The 19,683-nt window shown below is 45.1% G+C and overlaps 1 protein-coding gene across 1 annotated transcript in view; it reads right to left on the bottom strand.

Annotated features, from left to right (window-relative positions):
* Positions 1 to 2,876: 2,876 nt before the first annotated feature.
* Positions 2,877 to 19,683, bottom strand: part of ANKRD6 (ankyrin repeat domain 6) — a gene marked incomplete at its 5' end in the record, with an annotated part of 24,168 nt that continues 7,361 nt past the window's right edge. The window contains 13 exons of the mRNA XM_009707023.1: positions 2,877 to 3,451; positions 4,024 to 4,366; positions 6,105 to 6,218; positions 6,799 to 6,951; positions 9,015 to 9,191; positions 9,553 to 9,690; positions 9,944 to 10,048; positions 10,873 to 10,950; positions 11,200 to 11,298; positions 13,071 to 13,169; positions 14,213 to 14,311; positions 17,881 to 17,979; positions 18,614 to 18,712. Coding sequence (XP_009705325.1) covers positions 2,877 to 3,451; positions 4,024 to 4,366; positions 6,105 to 6,218; positions 6,799 to 6,951; positions 9,015 to 9,191; positions 9,553 to 9,690; positions 9,944 to 10,048; positions 10,873 to 10,950; positions 11,200 to 11,298; positions 13,071 to 13,169; positions 14,213 to 14,311; positions 17,881 to 17,979; positions 18,614 to 18,712 — 2,178 coding nt within the window. The remainder of the gene's footprint in view (positions 3,452 to 4,023; positions 4,367 to 6,104; positions 6,219 to 6,798; positions 6,952 to 9,014; positions 9,192 to 9,552; positions 9,691 to 9,943; positions 10,049 to 10,872; positions 10,951 to 11,199; positions 11,299 to 13,070; positions 13,170 to 14,212; positions 14,312 to 17,880; positions 17,980 to 18,613; positions 18,713 to 19,683) is intronic.

The following is a 19,683-nucleotide window of genomic DNA, read 5'->3' as shown; positions in this document are numbered from 1 at the left end:
TTTATTTAGCTTTGCAGTAAAGGATGTGGCTCAGGCTGCTAAAGAGTTCAGGTTTGTACAGGCAAAAGCCTTTGAGCTTCTAATCAGTCAGTGAAAAATACGTATGTCTAAATATTTGCTTAAAAATCTAAATTTTGTAAACATTTGCTGGTAGACTACACTGACAGAACACTAGTGTGTTGGGGATTGATTTTTCACGTTACCAGAAAATGCTATTTTGACTAAACAAAGCCGTAATCAATGTTGGCTTGTGCTCACACGTAGCCTTCCCTTTCCCCTCAGCCAGTGGGTTGATTTCTGCCTCTTAACTAGGAGACGTTACCCTGCCGCCTCATCGCAGTGCTTTCCATTCGGAGCCCTGAGCCTGCCTAACTCCTTTGACTCCAGATTGTACATTTCTAGGTTGTGGCCACATAATCCAGGAATAGGACTCGTGAGGCAGCGCCCTGAACAGCCACTGGCCTCACAGTGCTGCTGCCTGTGATCTCAACTGCTTTGTGGGCTTGGCAAGGTAAAATTGCCTTCAGGAGTCCAAGTGTAGTCTGCTAGGGTAAGTAAATCAACTCCAAACATGTGCTGCAGAGAAAGGTAGATAATACAGGCATTTTGTAAAGAAATCCTTCAACTCGAGTAGTTTTGAAGGAGGGAGGATTACAGAAGAGACTAGAAAGGAATTAACAGAAAATGCCTCCCTTTATTTTACGGTACACTTGTTGGCTTCAGAAAAACCTCTAAAATGAGTCCTCTGCAGCCAAGTTCCTGCTCCAAAGGCCACCCTGGTAGTGCAGTTCCTCCGTGAAGCAGACGAGCTAAAGCCATAGCCTTTGCTTTCCCCTTCCCCTTGCGCAAGCTCAGGAGCCTGCGTGTGCTCAGGTGCACAGCCCAGCCCTGTGCCAGGAACGTCGGAACTCGCGGGTGTGCGCACCAGCTAACAAGTGGCGGTCAGTCCCTGCAGCACCCCCAGGACAGACAGTACACCTGGTTTCCGTGTTTTTATAGTCACAAACATAAAAGCTTAGAAGTTGAAGTCCAATTTTCTGCTCCCCCTTCTGAGTCAAGTCGAGGGGATTGTGTCCATTTTCTCTGGCTAGAAAACATTACACCACAGACTTCTGAGCAACGCTTATTTTAATTGCTTGGCAAAACATTCACTTTATCAAGATGATACAAAACTTAAATAGCATGCTTCTGCATTCCTACAGTAGCTTAAACAAAACTGTAAACATATGAAAGTGTCTATATTAGACTACAGAAGGCAGAGCAATAAAACTAGTATTTCCATAACTGCAGATATACTTGTCTTGATAGTGCATTAATGGGAACTTTAAAAATATTGTTATATAATACAATTTTCTTTGCTTTATACATCTGCTAAGAAGATGAAAGCTTAACTAGTCAATGGTGTCCTCAATACTGTAAAGTATTGTGTATTGATTTTAGGGCTCCTCGGTACAGAAAAAAAAATATATCTTTCTCTGTGGTATAAAACAGTACTATCCTGTGTTTGAAGTGGTTTTTGAACAATTGTTCTTTCATGATCTGTTGAGTAAACTGACTTCTCTAACAGAATCTGATGGAGCCTTTGCAGAGGTGTAAGGAGGGAACCCTAAAGGGGTACAGCAGATGCAACGAGTTACAGTGCCTCTGGGTTATTTGGAGTCTGTCAGCCTGGACAACGTTGGTCATTGTAAGTTTCGACTTTGACAAAACACATCCATAAAAACTTTTAAATGTTGTTGAGTTCTATTTTGTGGGACTGTTTGTGAAACCAGTCCTAAGACCTGCAGGCTCACCAGGGCCTGGCCTCTCTTTTTAGAGATACAAGGGGAAAACAAACAGAGAGGGGAATCATTCAGAGGAACAAGGGGAGACAGTCTGGACAAGGGGTCTGGGAGAAAATCCTGACTCTGCAAGAAAAAGAAACATTTGAGGACTGGGAACCAAGCTTTCACTTTGTAAGATAAAGGACTTTTTCAAGCTTCTTCAGTAGTAGAGAATTCAGCCATCTGCTGCTTGAAGAAAAAGAGATCTACATAAAAATTATACCTAACAAGTAAAGCATGGTTATGGTAAAGTATTTGCCATCCATGCCCTAACCAAAACTTCTCAGTCAGGTTACTGGAGTACAGCGTCAACAGTCGTGTAACCCCAAGTTTTGCAACCAGGACACCATTAAAAAAAAGACAAATCTAATTTAGCACTTGTTTTAATAATGTAAAACCAAAAGAAAAGCGAAGTGGCAATCGAAGCCTCTGTACCTTACGGGATGACTCACCTTAGCATCTCGCTCCGTGGGAGCCTGGCCTCTGCCAGCTGGAAGCCTGCATCTATCACCTACGTGGGCTTGTCATCGGAGTTGGTTCTGTAGCTTCTCTCCACTGACTCAAGAGAGGCCGTGGGGAGTATCTAAAATAGTATCCATAGCCCTTCATCACTAAGGAATTCCGTCAAAAGCTCTCAAACATCCTGGACTTCCTTCTGTATTGGTATCACCACGTGTTTGTGTGCAGCGTACAGTGGAACCCTCTAGCCACACATGACCTATGTGGAAATACAGCATTTTCAGAAAGCAGTTTTGTTTTCGAACGCAGTTTGGTTTTTGGGCAGCACCTGGAGACTGAGAGTGCAATGTTTAACGGGCTCTTGGAAATTACAAAGAAAGGATCTAATCTGCAGCATCTCACTGTCATCAGTACAGTCTGCATATGAATTCTCCTCAGTTCTGGAGTTTCCAAGGTTATTTCTACTCCTGAAAAAGAGCATTTTATTTGGATGTAACAGGCACTACAAATATATATCTCTATCAATATTCCAGATTCCCATACAGCAGGTTCCAAAATGAATCCCACTGTTTGTCTTTACCTGCTTGGCAGATGCTAGCTCTCTTTCTGCACCTTAGTCCTTAATTTGCTGAGCTCGTCTTCTAAGCTTTTAATATGCTCCTTGAGCGCAGCTTTGTCTTGCTGAGCTTTCTGATTAGCTTGGCACCGGGCTTCTTCTATCTTCCGTTCGTACCACTTCTCCATCTGCGTGGAAACGGCCTCAAAGAAGTACTGTGTTATCTCCAGGGCCTGGGAGGTGTCTCTGGGCGGAGGGGCAGGGGGCTGTGCTGCGGGCAGGGCGGAGGGCTGCTGCTCCTGGCCCTGCTGTGCCCCGCCGTGGTGCAGGGCTTTGTGCCTTGACTGCCCGCTTTTGCCGGACTTCTTTGTCTGAGTTCCTTTGTCAATGAAGTAGCCGCTCTGTGGTTCAGTCCTTGCAAGTTCAGTTGAGGGCTGCAAAGCAGCTTGAACCTTAACGTGTCTTAATTTGGAGCCCAAAAGCTCGGTGGAGGGCAGCTCCTGCTGGAACCTGTGGAACGTGCTGGCACCAACAGCTTTGTCCTTTGGCCTGACATCTTGAACAGGCACAGAAGAAGAAACTGGTCCGCCAACAATTAACTGTTGCTCTGTACCTACAGAATAAAATATAGATACACATATTTAGAAAAGCTCTGGGCATTTATTTCAGCATTCAGAAATCCTCGTCGTTCGATGAATGATGTGGTTTCCTGTGTACCATGCTGTGTGTACATTGCAGAGGCTTTTATTAGTTTATCACATCTTCACAGTCAGGTGATTAATAATAAAGAGTCATTAAAAGAGAAAAGCTGGCTCAGGCGGAAGCACAGTACGTTGCGGCTGTGGGACTACAGACTGACAACAATCAAAGGACAACCTGCACACCTTCCTGACGGACAGCAGGGTGGGAGCAATTCTGACTGGGAAGCTGGGGAAATTTCAGAGAACAGTTATTCAGAGCACCAAAGGACTTGGCTTCAAAGACACAGTGACATGAAAGCATCAGAAGAGTCAGTGGAATTCCACCCAACCATGTCTTAACATTCTCTCAGCAGCTGCCTTGAAGTGTACTCTAAAGCAAAGAGATGGGGTGCATGGGCAGGGGAAAGCATACAGCCAGAATTAATTAATACAAGTATCCCTCAGTTAATTAGTTCGCCTTTGAATGAATATGACATCTCAGTACCTGACAAGGTTGTACCTGACGCACCATCTTGTTGAATGCAAAAATGTTGCCCAAAGCTCTGTTCTGGCATCGGGACTCTGCTCCTTCCCCCATCTTCCGAGAGGCTATTTGGAAGCGGGATATAGGAATGCTGGTGGGAGCCCTCTGACTGCAGCACGGGCTGGTTGGCTTTACAGTCCTTGGCACTGTGGGGGTTGTTCTCAGTATCCAGCGTCTCGGTGAGAGACTCACAAGTGGACAAAGTTGATTTTGGTCTTGATGACCTGGAATCTCCAGAAAGCTTGAGCTCCAGATTCTGAATCTTCAACATGCACCAAGTCTTCAGCTCATCGACCAAGGAAACCTGTGAGAAAGAGACTGTAAATTAGATGAGCCTACGGTCAGATCCTGTGGTTCTTGGGCTGCTGAGGATGTGTGGCAGGGACAGAGAGAAGCAAGCCGGGTATCTGTGGGCTTAGACTCCCTGTAGAGATGTGCGTGCTGCCACTGGGCATATTTAAAGGACTGTGAATCAGAAAGACGAAGAACTGTGCATTAGCTAATGAGAGGCAGCCTCTTTAGTCCACGCTACCACCTCTTAGATGCAAAGGTGCTACTTCAAATGCAACTCTAAGTCCTCTGATCAAGGAGGACTTGTTTAATCAGACAGTGAATGGTACTTTCTAAGTGCAAGAAACATCACATGTGGTCAAAGCTGCCATTTTTTATGAGTGAAATTCAAATTAGATGCTTTTGGGACACAGCTTTATACCATTACCAACCTCAGCTCCTCTGTTCATTTGGTGATAAAGGCGAGTCCCACGCTAAATGATAAACGACTAACAGCTTTCAGATTACAAAGGTGCTTAGTAAGTGTCAGCTGCAGAGGCATTTGCCAGTCATCATTTAAAATATGAGTAGTTCTTTCACCCTCTTGTTTGTATGACATCCTGAATTTAGGTCAGGCCCTCCTGTGCACGTGGACATTTAGTCGATGCATTTAGTAAAGCCCAGCTCAGTTTTTTCCAGTAGTTTCAATCAGACCCAACAGAACAGGAACAGCCGATAGCACTTAGTGGTAACTTCAGTTCACCTGATGTATGACTCCACTACTTCCTATCTTAAATGGAGACAACAAGGGGACAGAACACAAGCCGAGACATTCAGAAGCCAATAGAATACTTGGGTCTCTTACTAGGAAATAAAAACTAAAGCTGCCTTAGTTTGGTAAGCACTTTTCTGTGGAGAAAAGTGTTTTGTGGATGTTAGACCGAAGTGTCTTGATCAGTAGTTTATGCTAGGATTATCACAGCTGCCAGTCTTTTAACATGGATTTGGAACGGTCTTACAGAAAGTCATGACATTTTACTAACGCAATGTGTATTTCTCAGTTCTTAGAAGAACACCAATAATGAGAAAATTAATTGTATTTTAAATTTACCTGTGTGAGTGGAAAAACACAAATTTCTTAGCGTGTTTTAATGGTGAGTTTTTGCAGAAGCTAGAAGGGCAAGAGCTGGATCTCTACAGGAACAGTTATTCTTGTAATGCTGGTTAAACAGGCAAGTGCTTTTTGTGTGCTTATTGGCAGTAATACACCGCACTGCTGCCAAAGTCAGAGGGAAGAACTGGAGCCTTTTGATACAGGAGGAAAAAAAAAACATCAGACAGAGGAGGAGGGAGAGATTCCCAGGGCACACAACCAAACGGATGAGAAGTAAAAAGAACACCACAGATCTCAGCCTTTGTTACTATTTGCAGATGTTCCTGCAGACATCCTTTAATGAAGCAAAAGCTGAAAGCACAGGAATTTTTGCACAGCACTATGTTAGAAAAAAGATACTTTGTTATAGATCCCACACTTCAGACCCACCAAATTAAATTACGACCACGGGACTGAATTTCACATTCCCAATTTCTAATGCAAAAGCTTCACAAATTTTGTTTAGCGATTAAGGTGGAATAGGAATAATTTGGTCTTTGAAGCTCTTTTGCCTGTTTCAACAGATGAGAGAAATCTCCAATATCCTCTCTGCCTGCTGGAACGAAACTCCTGAGCTGATCCATCTGAGCTAACAGGGAGTAGCTGTTCCAAGCCCTACCTGCCGTTTCTCCCCCTCATTTTTTTCCAGCTCAGTGTGCTGTTGCAGGCGGTGAAGGCACTCGGTTCTCTCTGCGGACAGCCGCTCAGCCATAAGCTTGTCTAAAACACGGAGCTGTGGAAAAAAAACCCACAATTTAGCTGAGATGATCATGTTAAAAACCAAACAAAACCCCCATCTGTGAACCCTGTAAGTCAAAGTACAGTCTGTCTTTCAGTCTTTGTTTCTAGGAATGCTGCCAACTACAATTAGATGTCGCTTGCAAAAAGCTTCAGTCACAAAATTATCAATGAATAACAATTACATTAGAAATAAAAAATAATTTAGAGGATCTTGAATCTCAGTGCAAATAGAATTCAGCAAGAGGGATTTTTACCATTCCAAACCGACCAGCTGTAGGGCTGCCTTCTGTCTCTTAAGTTTCCCTCTTAGGGCCCCAAGCAGTTTAGATTTGTTGTCTAAAGAAGCACTGGAAGCCACTTAACACATTAAAGGTGTTTTTCTCAAGACCCTCCTTTGCAACATTAGATCCCTGTGGAATGTCACAGTTCCCTGGTCTTGAGTATTAGATTTCAGGTTCGTTTTTACAACACAAGGAGCAATACATGAATCATGACAATGAAAATACTCATTAAGCTTAGGATATGTTTCTAATAGTCATATGGGCAAGCACACCTCTGGGTCACATTCTTACTTGATGTTGAGTTTTGCTTTCCATCTGGCCCAGCTTAACATTCATCTTATCTTGTACTGTCCCAAACTCAGCTTTTATCTCTTCCACTGTTGCCTCCAGCTGATTCTCCAGTTTATTTATCAGGGGCTCACAACGACATCCATTTATCGGTGCCTGAAAGGAGCAATACATGTACTTGCTACGTCCCGCTGTCCTCTTAGCGCACTTAGAACTTGATCACAGTCTCCTTGAGTCAGTCTTGGGCTCTTCTGTACCATGTACTGTATCTCACCCTCCTGATAACATCTTACAGTAGCTCACCAAACAGGCTGTTAGTTGGAAAAGCACAGACCACAAAAGGATTGATCTGATTTATATGGGCATGTCCTAACACGCAGCAGCGTTGATTTTGCTGAGGCTACAAGGAGCCAAGAGCTCAGACCCCATGTGCCGTGGCACTGTGTGCTGTACGAAGGGATACCACATCACAGGCCTATACCCCGTGTCTCGATGCTATAGTTCTGATTTGTACCAAAAAAAAAAAATATTTAAAAAATCTGATTTTGTGGATGTATGTAGTTTTGTGTGCATTTGTTTTTAACGTAATGCCAATAATGTGCTCTTTTTCTTTTTTTCCAGGTACTGTATGGCAAGGCCTCTCTGCTCCTGTCTGCCTTGGCCCTGCTGGCGTTCACCCTTGTCTGCTGTGCACGCCGCTGCCTGCCTTTGACTGGTGTGACACCGTCCCAGGGCTCCTCTGACCACATTTAGGTCTCTTGGGGAGATGGTCACAAGAGGCTCCCCTAAGCAAGGACAGCTAATCCTCATCGGCTTCCTCGGCAGTCCATGGGCACAAACTGGCTCCTGCAGGGGGGTGAGTCAGGAGCCCAAAGCGGCTGCTCTGAATCTGTCTGCAGAGGAGCCTCCCTCTTGCTGTTGGCCCTGCAGTACCGCTTCACAAATTGGGGGTTATACCCTTGGCAGGGGAAGGCGGGTGGTTTGCTGAGCCCTAACGAAAGCTTCATGTGTTCTTAAGAGATTCTGTTTGCTATTCAGGGCCTGAGGGCATCAAAGAAGACAGACGAGCAAAAAACCGAGGAGAGCGAGGAGTGTCATGTATTTCATGAAATACTATAAGGGAGTCTCGCTCTAGTAAGCTAATCTTTGTGACTAGATTAGATTTGTATACAAATCCTATCTGCTCTCTGCACCTTTATTCCCCCTCCCCAAGTCTCTCATCTTGGCCCATCCTCCTACCCTCAGATCCTAGGGCCAGGGAGATACTCCTCTTAACATACGAAAGGTCCTCCATCCTTCCTGATGCCTGCTCCTAGGATAATCCTGTAGTGCCCCTGTCTGGAAATTTCCCAAGTGTTAGGCAGTGAGATGTTGTAAAACAAGGCCAGTAAAACCTTTGAAGTCTGACTTGAGTGATCTTCAGAGTCTGCTGCATTTCTTAACTCCAGCAAGGGACGGCAGAGAGCTGGTGGATGGATGTGAGAAGCTAAGGAAATGAAAGGATTGACCTCCCAGGGGTGCAGGAGGGCAATATTAAGAAAACAACAATATAGACGTTTACAAGGTCTACAGGGTAATTTGCTGACTGTTTTTATGCTTTTTTATAAATGTGCATTGGTAAATCCTTGTGTAATAAAATGACTAAACTACCAGTCTCTAAACTGGAACAACTGCAGATGAGCTGGTAATTCCAGGTTTATTTGTGAACCAGTTTCTATACAGCTCCTCCCTCCAGTGATCCTAGAATCCCCAGAGACATGTTGCAATAAACAGAATGGAAACAAAAATATATGTAGCCTACTCAAGCTTTTGGTTTAGGTAGTAAGTTTCAGCACTCAGACACTGCTCTCATTTATTTCCCTTGGAAAAGCCCTTTGCATCTCCTGTTGGAAATCTTAACGTTTCAGAACGTATCATGAAAGTTCCAGTGTCATTTCCAATCATGGTTCACACCTTACCTCCAAAAAGGAAACACCTTCCCTATCGAAACTAGTTAAGTGTGTCTACTTTAACACGCACAAAACCAGCAAACCAGCTTATTGTCTACCAGGCTTCAGGCCAAAAGGCAGCTGAAGCCCAGACAAGGAAAACAAATCCAGTCATGAAGTCATACCCCTGAGAGTGCAGTTAATTGAGCGTAGTTTCTATCCGTTAGCTAACTGCGCCCCAACTCCAGGCGCTGCTCCCCGTGCCTCCCTCCGCGAGGGCAGCGGCCTCACCTGCATCACCTTCCCATCCTTCCCTCGGTAGAGCGTGTAGAGCTGGTAGGCTCGGACCTCGTGGGGAGGGGGTGGAGAGGAGCAGTGATGTTTACTTCTGCGCTTAGGGACGTTTTGCTGGGGCCGAGGGAGCGTCTGCTGATCGGCTGGGGAGATGGGATCCGAGAGTGCTGAAACCTGCATAGAACAACAACCATTTCCCTATTGATGAGCCCCCAGTGAACTACTCCTGGTGGGAACGGGCCAAGTCCGTTGTGACAATTACAGTAAAAACACAATTAAAACACCAGGCCAGCTGCAGCGGCCGGCTACAACCTTGGTGTCTGTCAGCACAATCACCAGATTTCCGCACAAGTCTGGTTCGTGTGACCCTCAGGAGCGGAACGTCCCTAGCAGAGATGGGTTTTGTCTGAAGGCCACCTCTGCCCCACGAGCACGGCGGGGTTGCTGCCCTGACCCACCAACCCACCCAAGGGACACCTATACTACTGCTCAACAACTCTCTCTTCTCTCTCTGCTGTTTTAAATCTACTGATACCTTTTCCTTTGGCTTTCTCTTTTTGCTCTTCTTCCCTTTGGGATCTGGTGAGGCTGACCGGGGTTCCTCCTTCAGATCGCTCTTCCTCTGCGGTGGCTGGTCGCTGCTGGGTGTGTCGTCAGCAGCTGAGACGCTGCCCTGCTTGAAGCAAAGACAGGGAGAGCTCAGAGCAGTGGCAGAGATGGACAAAAGGTGCCTTTTCTTCAACTTCCCAGTTTTAAGCTGCTCTGCACACGTGAGCGGGCAACTCTTTAGCAGCACAGCAGGACAGACTGCCTCAGGCAGCTGCTGTGGTCATGCACAAGCGATGGCTCCAACTAGATTCAGTCCTGATGGGTTTTATTTACACTCCCTCCTCGCAGCAGATGCAGCTGGTGATGCTGGGCTGTACCTTGCTCTGTACCACTTCATCCCGTGGTACCGACTGAGCTCGCCTTTCCTCCTTCAGTCTCTCTCTCTTCTTCCTCAGGCTTCTTCCACGGTTAAAGCGTGAGACCTGAAGGCAGACCACACTGTGACTCAATGATGTCACGCTCTTTCCTACCGCAGAAGCCAGGTAACTGAGCAGCCCTTTTTCACCCCTGTCTAAAAGGCAATGGATAAAGGCGAGGGCGCTGCCAGATGGACACTGATGGGCCAAGCAACGTGGGCGTTGGTAGCCATGAAAGCCCCCTCCCCGAGCTCAGTCTGTCAGGGCACTTTGCTCTCCCCGGCAGGGGTGAGTGCTTCCTCCTGTATCCTCAGGCCAGTTCCCAAGCCAAGCCCAGCCCTTCCCACGCAGAGGCGACGAGGAGGAGGAGAAGGGCAGGGATCGCGCCTGGTCTCACACCAGAATACAGAGCCCTCCCACGTGCCTTCTGGCCTGAAGAGCGTTGTAGCATTTCACGCACAGCAGAAGAGTATAAACAGGACATTTTGTCCCCGTTTCAAAGTATCTTCCAGTGCAAGCAACCATCTTGGGGATGGGACATGCCTGAGGCAGGCAGCAGAGTGACACAAGCCAGGAGCTTTCGGGTACGGGGCAGCGTTCCAACCCCTGGGCCTCTGCAGGGAACGAGAGCCTCTGCCGGCTCCATTCCCTGCCAGTCGGGAGAGCGGGACCTCTGACAGCGCTTAAAGCTGAGGCTAAATCTGCACACCAGGCTGGGCTTGGGGGCTGAAAGACTCCACGTCAGTAGACTTGAGGCCAGCACACAGTGCCAGCAGAAACGTAGGCACCTTTCACAGCAGAAGATTAAGGACCAGGGGATGTGGCCTCTCAAGGTTAACCAGCCTCGGCTCCATGTGCGTGTGTGCGTTGGGGAGAGATCTGTAACGTACCTGTGATGCTTTAGTGAGGAGGAGCGCAACCTCTGGGTTATTGTGCTGTCTGGCAACCTCTAAAGGGGTCTGACCTGCCTGAGAGGGGGGGAAAAAAAAAGAAAAAAAAAAGGCATTTCCTTCAAAACATGAGCTACTGGAAATGTAGAATTTCTCCACCCAAGGTTAGTACAGGCTCTGTGCAAAAGAGTAAAGTGACTAACTGCTTTCATTTACCCAGATCTAATTCAACTCCAACACCCAAATATTTTCTACCAACACTATGAAGAGTGTCGAAGGGCATCTGCATTAATGCAAAATACCGAAGAAACTCCACGTCCTGCTTACATTGTTGACAACGGATGCATCAGCCCCTGCCTCCAGCAACAGCTTAACCACCTTCCTGTGATTTAGAGCAGCAGCGACATGGAGCGCAGTATCCCCTGCCTGCAAGTCAGAAAGCAGAAAACAACCGTGTAACACAAGTCCTTGGCGGAATCACACCTTCCTAAGAGATGCTCAGAGGTCAAAAGACCTACACTTACTGATGCAACAACTAAGCTTAAATAAGGCCTGGTCGATAAAAGAAAAGCAGAGTTGAGAGGAAGGGGACAGGAGGGGGCAAGGAGCTACTTCAGGGAAAGGACCTACTTCAGCCTGGTGTTGAGAAATGCAGCCGGGGCGCTGGTGATCTGGTTTAACTAAACCAAGCGACACACAACGCAGCTTGGAGACAGCCCAGCTCTACCACCAGCAAACAGATACGACATCTGAGGGCAGAACCGGTTTTCCCACCACAACCTCCTTTTTTTTTTTTTCAGGTTTGATTATTTGGTGCGCAGGTGGTCATGTATCACATTACTCAAAAATAATCAGATAAGTACCAGCAGCGAGATGGTTGGTGTTCTCTTCAGGAGATTCTTCAAAAAAACCAGGTTTTGGACCAAAGCCCAGAGGCGATCCTGGTCCAGCACTAACACACAGCCCTGCCCTTCTCCCGCTGCAGGGAGGTGAGGACGGCAGTGATCAGATTGGGGCAACAAAGCCAGCAGTTGTTCAAGGGAGGTGGGACACGTGTATAGAATGCCCTCCTGTCCCCTTTCCCTTGCATTTTGCCTTCAGAAAATTAGATCTCCTCAAGACTAGTGGGTATCTATTGCTTGTTGCTAACTTGGATAAGGCATATTCATAAATAAAATCAATATATGTGCAAATATGGAACAACTTTGGGTAGCACTGGGGAATGAAGGAAAGGGGTGTCTCTCTGGGCCAGGTTCACACCAGTTAATCTTAATATTCAGTAGCTTATTTTGCAAGTTAAAAAACTCATTTCCAAATAAAATTACATAGTAAATTCAACATGCTGAAACCCATTTTGTTTGCTGTAATATATCTAAGAAACAATTAAATTTACAGGTCAGGAAACATGTTTATGATCCTCAACTACACATGGAAAATTTCCCAGGAACATGAGACGATGTTGTGTTTAACACCACATTAAAATGTGTTAAATCTGCTAAACAGTTCTAACACACTTTAATGTACTAAACCCATTCTCTTCTACCACCATTTTAATGTACTAAAACCATCCCACTTCTACCTATAGGCTATGCTATAGGTACAACAATCAATTACTTCCCTATAAAACAAGTATTGATGATTAGTCCTAGGTTAGACTGATCATTACTGTGAATTTAAAGCATACTTTTTATTCACTTTTGTGTCCTTTTAATTCCCCCTACTGCAAAATGCAGCAAAGAAAAGTATTCCAGAGGAATTCGCGCTTTTGTAGCATCTGAAAGTTGGTGAGTTCTGCTTCACAATGTCTCTGTAATGGCCACAGGGTCATTAAATCCTAGTTACAGAGGGAAAAATGGCCCCCAGAAAATGACTGAGCCTCTTGCCCAGTCCCATTCTGCACAGAGCTGGTAAGGACCCAGGAGCGCCAACTCCTAACCCTGAGCTACGACCCCTGTCCACACCAACATACCATTGCAGACCTCATAAACAGGCAACACTTTAAAGAAATGATGCAAATGCGATGGGAAAATAATAAACCACTGTCAATGCCATTATTTTAAGGCTATTCTTAAAAGCTCAGGCATTTGGTGGTACAGTGAAACAGAGAGTGAAGCGGGATTACTTGGGTAGGAATCCCTCTTCCCAACAACCAGCCGCGTGCAAAGGGCGCAGAGTCGCAATGAGGTTCATGCACTGACCTGGTTCTTTTCATGGACAGAACAGAAAGCACTGAGCAGCACCCTAACGATGGGCAAGTGATTATAACGAGCAGCCACATGCAGACAGGTATCTCCTGCCTGCAAACAGAAACAAAGCTCTGAGCGTGTAATCACAGTAAGAAAGCTTGCACTTGTCAGGGTGTTCAGGGATGAAATCACCCTGTTAAACCAAAAAGAGCAGTCAACGCCACGCACCTCCCCTGAACAGCAAGGCTGTCCTCTCTGTGGTGCAAAATCTACTGCCACGGGTGGGAAGGTTTAGCAAGAGCTGAGGTCAGGCAAAGTGGGGGTATGAATTCTTTAACCACTGATGGGAAATACTGGAATTATAAAATGCTAGTTTACTGCACTACAAAACCTGATTTACTTGTTCACACTAAATCTGTTCTTCCGAACTGCAAACCCATGCGATTTGGACACTCGACTCGGTGTTGCACACGACGAAGAAAACATGAGGAGTGGGGAACAGAGCAGCATCTCCACGAGGGGTGGCACACGTGCAGCTGGGAGCAGAGCCCCACGGGTTTCCATTTCTGTGTACCTCTGCTCACCTTGTTACTGAGCAGGGACAAAACATCTGGCTTCCTTTTGTAGATTTTTTTTTTCCTTTGTCATGCCAGAATCATTATAAAATAGGAGGAAAGCTGTCTGAAATTGAAGTCACCTTGAATCCACCTCATTTGACTGACTGCCACACGGTACGTATTATCTGTCTCAGCGAGGGCAAGTCTGAAGACTTTCACCGCTCTGGCATAAATCCCCTTTAAGATTTCCATCTTTTTGAGAGAGGAGACCTTTTGCAGAACTGCACAACAGTGTATGGGTCAGGCCATCAGGACCCCAAAAAGCAGCAAAGGACCAACTGCCTCAGCCTGTGCAACAGCAAAACCCCCTCTGGCTCCTTCCACCCCCGCTCAAGAGATGGGTACAGGTAGGGCATCGCCTGTCCCAGCAAAAGTATTCCTGCACATGATGTATAAAATGGTTTGTTAGTGGGTTTTTGTCAATAGCATTTATAGTAAAAATCAAAGCTTAAAACATTTCTGAGTATTTCTACAAGTTAAAGCAATAGACCTAAAACAAAGGCACACAAAAACGAACAGGTTCTTTTCAAAACTCACATTATTTTTGAGGTCTGCTCGAGATCCTCCAAGTAACAAAACACGAGTGCTCTGGGAATGGCTATTCTGGCAAGCCAGGTGAAGAGGTGTGTTACCTGCCTTAGAGAAATACAGGAAAATATAAAAGCCGTATTTAGAAATCGGGCATAAGCATTAAAAAATAAAAACACAGAAGAAGATCCACCCAGGGGTGGGAAACTGTCATCGTTATTTTCACAAAGATATGAGCTGAATGAACCTGGAGACTGAAATACCCTCTTGATCCTGGAAATGATTTATCTGGGATACAGGACAGGCAGCAATTGGACAGTCTAATGATACCTACATCGGTCAAATCTGTTTGCAGGAAGCAAAGACTCTAGAAACTCTCTTGTTCATTAATATCAAAGAGCATTATCAAATATTTAATTTAAAGAAATACAATTCTTGTGTTTCAGGTTTTCCCCATGCACACAAAGAAACATGCTGCCGTGGCATAGTGTCTCTGATCTCAAGCAAAGCTGGCCGCGACTGCTGCAGGGTGTTAGGCAGAGGAGGGTCACGACGATTTCTGTTTCCTTACGATCGTAACACAAACCAGCTCCAAGTCTGGCTGGGTCTGTACTTGCTCTCCCAGGGCAGGATGCAGGTTTTTAGGCTATCGGGAAGCTTCAATGTTCAGAAAGCATGCCAGCCTCCAGCCAAGATGAGAAGGGGAAAAAAAAGCCACCCAAACCCCAGTGAATCACATGTGAGGGTTCCTGAAAGACGCAAACATGCAGTTTTTATGGACAGAAATCAAGGAAGAGTTTGCTTGTGTATTGTCTCTCTAACACTGTGAAGGATGTTATTGATCTGACAAGTTTTTCTGGCAGCATTTGGCTTTTGTTGGTCTGAATATGTTTGGGGGTTTTGGCTCTTGGGAGCTAGAAATGAAATCAGCTCAGGTAAAAAGGTTTCCCATGCTTACTAGGCTGCCTGTTCACCTTGATTACATCCGTTAATTTGTCCCCCGTGCTTTCAAGACACAGATCAATTTTTTTTGAACTACAGATAGCCAACTCCTAGATGTGGTCTTAGGTCTTCAGTTCCACATTACAGACTATTTCAGGCCTGAATGAAGTCTCTAAGCTGTGGCAGACACGAACATTTTCTTTCTCAACTGAACTGCATTTGAGTGTCAATTTTGTCCCTCCTGGGTTTATCTCCGAAAAGCTTCTGCAATGTCTTTAACGTTCGCTGTTTGGAAGGTCAGCCCTGGTGGGAAGGCAGAGAGGTCCTGTGCAGTAGGTGGTGGGCAAGGACCTCGATGCTGGGAGAAGTCAGGGTGCAGGTGCCTGGGGTCAGGGCTCACAGAGGAGGCTCACCGGGCTCGTCTCCCACGGGTGACAAATCTCTCACCAGCTTCTGTGAGAGGGAGAGCGGGTCCGAGTTGTACCGACCTGGGGGTCTTCATTGGTCTACTGAATCTTCACTGAAATGTACAGACTGGTGGAGGATCTAAAAAGAAGGCTACAGCTGATCGCATGGGATGATCTATCACAGTAGAAGAGTTTTTATTAAGCCAACTTGACTGAAAATACACTGCATCTCCAGGGTGACTGCTGTACAGGAGGAATAAGCTACCCAGGTGGTTTACCCACATGTTGTCCCATCCCTCAAATGCTTGCCTGACTTGCCTTTAAAATCCCAGGTGTCCTGTCTGGCTTCTGCATTTCACTTAATATAGAAGCCGTCTTCAATTGCATTGCTCTTTTATATACTGCGCCCAAGGTGCTGTGTTGCGAGAACTGCATCCGTACAATCATTCCTCAAGCAGTCCCAGGAGTTATTAACCAGGAGTTACAGAAAATAGAGTCAAATCCCTCCTTTTTTCTGCTGCTTAGCAGGGTTTAGCATATCTAGCAGCTCGTATCTGTCCCATCCAGCCAAGAATCGCACGATGCCCAGGTGTAAGTCAACAGCCCCGCAGGGTGCTCCTGCACAGGGCACTCAGCCCTGGCTGCCAGCAAAGCTGTCAGAAAGATGATGCCTTGTTGTCAGTAACATAAAAAGTTGAGAGACCAGGGAAACCATTTGAGGATTAGGTAGACTTAAGCTCTTCATTTTTCTTGAAATCAAAAGGGGTAAAAGCATGTGCATGTGTGCAAGCATGCACAACTCCCACATTTTTCAGCGGCTCCCCAGAAAAGATCCCGTCCACTAAAAAACACCCGAACAGTGAAATGCAAAGAGAGAGGATTGTGCGGGTAAGACATCAAAGACCAGCGCAGGAGCTGCTCAGGCAGTATTAACGTCTGTCAGTCGTATTTCAGACATCAACCCTGCTGAGCTATTCTGTGCACATGCTTTCCAAGAGAGGTTGTCTCCAGTTGACATATGCTGTATTGTAAGCTAAATCTTCTAATACCCTCAGGCATCCAAGTATGCAGGATAACCAGACTTGTATCTTAAGCCCACACCTTTGCCCAGAAGTATACGTATATACAGACAAGGATATCCAGGGCTGGGAGTATAATGGTTCACAAGACTACAAAGTCAAGCATGAGAAGTTGTCTAAAGTAGCTTTGATACAAATCTAGGTGAACATTACAGCAAAGATAATTACAGAAAATAAAAACTGGAAGTTGGAACAATATAAAAGAAAGAATATACATAAAATAGTATCAAAGATGATGTAATTATGGACCCCAAGGTGACCACAATTGTACAAACATATGCATATATACTGCTTATATACATGTGCACATACAGAAACACAGTGCTCAGGCAAGGTGCCTTTTTACGCAAAAATCTTCGACTTTGGCCAGCTGTCTTCTTTCTTCCCTTTCTTCGCTAGCCCCTTTCAGTTGTCATTGTAGAGACATGTTTACCACAAAATGCTCAGAGATCCCATCAAGTCATCCCAAACCCTCTCGCCTGTAAGGAAGGACAGGTGCCAACCGTGCGATCTGACCAACCCATCGGCACAGCAGTGCAAACCCTGGCTCAGCTCACACCGGAGGCTGCTACCGCCATTTCCTAGACTATTCCATTAACTTCTGAATTAGTGAATTGGAGTCTCCCACAGGTAGTACAGTTAGAGTGGAACTAAAACCCCTTGCTTTGTTATTCTTTCCTCTAAACTGCTCTCAAGGTATTATAAATACCAAAAGGAACATCATCCAGGTTAATCAGAAGATTTTGGTAAGAGCCTACGCTAATATATTAGGAAGAACTTTCTAAAAAAAGATATGCTATTTTTTTTCCCCTCTGTGGTTTACATTCTTTCGGTTGTTTAATTTCCAAAAAAAAAAAAAAAAAAAAAGGATTTTGATTGCCATTTTCCTATTAGTACAATTCATTCTCATTTTAAATTACAGCAATTGCAATGAATCTGTTTGGTATAAATTACAGCACCGTGGAGATTTGTGCAGGAATTGCAGTGTTCCTCAGCTGTAATTAATGTATCATTCAATGCACTATTGAGTCCCTCCTGCATCAGCTGTGAAAATATCAATTTCTTCATGCCTGTGGAGGAACCATCCAGGCATAATACATGCAAAAAAAGAAGAAGAAGAAAAAAAAAAAAATAATCCCTCGAGGAGCTGGTCCCCCACCCGCTGACAAATGCCACGGCCAGAAATCTCCCGTGTTGAGAATCAGCCACCTTACAGCAGAACTGAAAGCTCCTCCTGCATGGGTCTCACCTTGTTCTTGGCGAGAACGTTGGCTCCAGCTTTAACGAGCACTTTGGCAGACTGACTGAATCCATGCCAACAAGCTTCGTGAAGAGCAGTGTTCCCATCCTGAAGAGCAGACACACCAGAGGAGAAGGTTACTGTGCTGCGTCCACACACAGAGTAATGCTGCATTCAGAACGCGGGAGCTGCGCCCCCCACCTCCTCACTTAAAACAGAAAACATTTTCCTTTCCTACTAGTTTATTTTGTATTTTATTTTTAGAAGAGGGTAAAAATATTGTTATTTCTTCTGTTTGGAACTTGCAATTATTTATATTTACTCCCAAACTAAATTTACAGCCTGGGAGTCTCAGTTTCTGGGATAATCAAGGCAAGCTCTGCAGCGTTTTGTGTAGGGCATAGTATGGTTGTACATTTCTTTAATTCCTCCCTTAAGGGGCTCAGAACAGACTCTTAAACCAAAGACTATCAGCCTGATATAAAAAAAACCCCAACCCTAAACCAGTAATTGAATTAAAGACATGGTACTGCTTTTTTTTCCCATCAGCCTGATATAAAAAACCCCAAAAAACTAAATCAGTAATTTAATTAAAGAGATGGTATGGCTTTTTTTCAATGTAACTGTTCCAATAACTTTCAAAGCATCAGACACTTACTCAGGAGTATAAACTATAACTTTCTCTCTGAGACCTTAATATTACCGCTGGCAAAGCCTACAGGGCTTTGCTTTTGCCCGTTACCTTGTCTTGTCTGTCCAAAGCACACCCCTCTTGAATCAGAGTTGCTATAACATCGGTGTTCCCTACGACAGCAGCCCGGTGCAATGCTGTCTGATCACCCTGCAAAAAGAAGCAAATTTGTAATGGGTACCATTCATTCCCACCTCATTTGGAATCAATGCAAATGCGTACAGCACACACAGGGGCTCCATCTCCAGCACACATACTGTTTAAATCCAAGCTGCCTTGGAAAACAGTCCCCATAAACAACTATCATTACAGTTTCCAAGATTAATGAAGTTATGGAAAGTATCAGAGAGCTACAAACCAGCTGTTTACAGAAGTTTGCAAGTCATCACAATCCCATATACAGCGCTGAAGCGTTCTAAAAATACGGTAGTATTAGAAGGCAGTGAACCTAGCACATTTGGCACTAGGTGTCTAATAATTGACAGTATCTGTAGGGAACTAAAGGGAATTACAGGCTGTCGTAATTCACCATAATGTTCTCCAGGACTTACACTAACTGGATGAGGCTCTCCTGTTTCCTCTGATTGCTCCATCAGCCCTGCTTAGGATAAGGAGCGCGAGATGAGATCGGTCTCTTCAGCACCTCTGATGAATTTACCAATTAGTGCTAAGAGTGGAGGCAATTTTATGATGAGGACTACAACTGCAAGACTATCAACTTATTTCATTCAAGCAACCGAGCGATCTTGAGGTTCAAACGACTTTCATTTCTCATTGACCTGCCACGTAGCAGCAACAAGCAAGTTTCTTACATCAGTTTATTTCCTTTACGGCCAAGTTTCCAAAAGAAATGATGCTGATGCGGTCATGTTGTCTGACTGCCCATCTATCTCCCCTCTAACAACTGCTGAACACATATGCTGACCTAGAGAGCCCAAGATCAATTTTCTACAAGTCTTCCAGAAACTGAAGACAAGGGAGACACAAGCGACTGGCCCTGCCCATTAGGTTTATCTATATATTTTCATATGCATGTTGGTAAGACTGTGATGAAAGATGGGGAACAGGAGGATTTATGCAGCAGCGTGTCGGGGTGTAAGACACCGATGGATGGGAAAATG

This window comes from Cariama cristata, unplaced genomic scaffold (genome assembly GCF_000690535.1).
Source record: "Cariama cristata isolate BGI_N322 unplaced genomic scaffold, ASM69053v1 scaffold11759, whole genome shotgun sequence".
NCBI classification, from domain to species: domain Eukaryota; kingdom Metazoa; phylum Chordata; class Aves; order Cariamiformes; family Cariamidae; genus Cariama; species Cariama cristata.
This window is presented reverse-complemented; position numbering and strand designations above follow the sequence as displayed.